General features: G+C 33.1%; 1 protein-coding gene across 1 annotated transcript; it reads left to right on the forward strand.

The window, feature by feature from the left end:
• Window positions 1–508: 508 nt before the first annotated feature.
• Window positions 509–1909, forward strand: LOC114578737 (the record flags this gene model as incomplete). Its single annotated transcript, XM_028692166.1, is given in 2 exon segments — window positions 509–645; window positions 1830–1909. Coding segments are annotated over 2 exon segments (217 nt in total), but the record flags the coding sequence as incomplete, so codon positions are not given.
• Window positions 1910–1992: the final 83 nt, after the last annotated feature.

Consider the following 1992-nt stretch of genomic DNA (forward strand, 5'->3'; position numbering starts at 1 on the left):
ATATTATATTTTAAAAATATTTTTTTAGGGGAAAAATAATTTTTATAGGTATAAATTTTAACTAAGATATTTTCAAAAATTTTCTTTCCGTAGTCCATGAGTACATATGATGAACTCCCCTCATGCAAATGTTTGCCTAGATCGGGTCCATGCGCATCAAAGAGAAAAAAAAAAATCTTGTGCCACGTGGCAGTGGCGTCAGATATTTCCGCTTTGAGTATACCAAATAGCCCCCCTACCGATTCCGCCCCTCTTAATCAAGTGGAAATAAATATCTCCTCTCCCTTGATTTTCCTCTTCCATCTCTCCTCTCTCTCCTCTCTCTCTCTCCCTCTCGCATTCTAAAGCTTGATGGATCTCAAAACGTTGATGGACTGCTCCGATGGGCGATGGACGGAGGAGCGCCACTCCCTCTTCCTCAACTGTCTGGAGGCCTCCTTCGTCCGCCGTGTGCACGGCCTCACCTCCGCCGGCAGCGTTGCTGCCATACCAGCGGTTCTGCCATACCTTCCCGATGTATTGAGACAAACGGCGGCCTGAGGCTCGACCGCTACGTCCCTGATAGCGCCACCGAGTCAACGGAGGACTCACGAAGGCTCTCGCAGACTACGGCGGCGGCGGCGCCGCCCCCGGTTGTTGATTCCGGTATATTATTACTATCATTCAAATTATCTTTGCCTATAATATGAATCGTTAATTTTCATTCATGCTGCTATTAATCTTAAAATTTTTATTTTTTAATTAAAAAATTGGGGTGGATAAGAGACTGATGGGAAAGGCGCGGCAGGCCAGCTGTTTTTTAATATCATTTTTTCAAAATTTTCTATTTCTTTGTATCGCATTGAATTTTTTATAATTTTTAATAAAAATATATTATTATATATATATATTAATTTTAAAAACTTTAAACGCGTAATGACACAGTTGAAAATTTATTTTTATGTCAAGATATACTAAAATTACTTAATAAATTAAACTAAAAGTTGTTGAAATTCATATTTAATTAAATTCCAGTTTGAGCAAACACGGACATAAAAACTGATTTTCAATTACGATGGTCTACTTGCACTATATCGAAATTACCTCAGATATTTGTTTCTTCCTCAAATATGGCGGCCTCAGACAGAACTAATTATACAGGGAGTTCTTCACAGCTTTACGGTTAAATAAAAAATCAATTCATTCTACTTTATTTATATTTTATTAAAATTAACAATCTAATATTAATATTATTTATCTTTTAATTAGTTACTTCATAGGTTGTATGTGATGTATAAGTCCTGGCTCGAGCTCGACTCAATAGTGGCTAGTGAGTCGAGTTTGATGAGGCTATACAAGGCTTTTCAAACGGCTTTTTTAATGCCTATCTTTAAAATAATTTATGAAAGAGTATTCAATGTAAAATCATTGAAATATAGTACACAAAAATGGTTAACATAATTAAAATTATATTCAGTTTCTTATATTATGTTTTTCATCATTTTCTTATAATATTTTTTTTTTTTTTTCCATTTTATTATCACAGATAGTATCTTTGAATTAATAATTGTTTTCTCTCCTTCATAATAAATCAATGCATGCTCAAAATTTATTTATAGAATAGATTAGATTGTATGCTTGTATTTTTGTTTTTAAATATTTTAAGAAATTAAAGTTTATATATTTAAAAATTCAGTAAAAGAAGCCGTCCCAACATTGAAGCGTTGACACTTCAAATATATGTCTCGACTTGATTCTTTAAATCCTAATATTGAACAGGAAGAAATTAAAATTATATTTTTAGTTGTATTATAAATATTTCTAAACTTTATTTGGTTAATTTATTTTAGAATCGGGATGTGCTTCAATCTTTACTGGCGTGAACACACGGAAGCGACCTCTCGCGCTGCTTCATGCTTCTCAGGACCAGGTTTGCTTCCATGAACTAATATTCTTTTTTGTCTTAACAAAATTAGGAAAATATTAAATTTTAATTTAATTTTATAAGTTAGT

Source organism: Dendrobium catenatum, unplaced genomic scaffold (genome assembly GCF_001605985.2).
Source record: "Dendrobium catenatum unplaced genomic scaffold, ASM160598v2 original_scaffold_137610, whole genome shotgun sequence".
NCBI lineage: Eukaryota > Viridiplantae > Streptophyta > Magnoliopsida > Asparagales > Orchidaceae > Dendrobium > Dendrobium catenatum.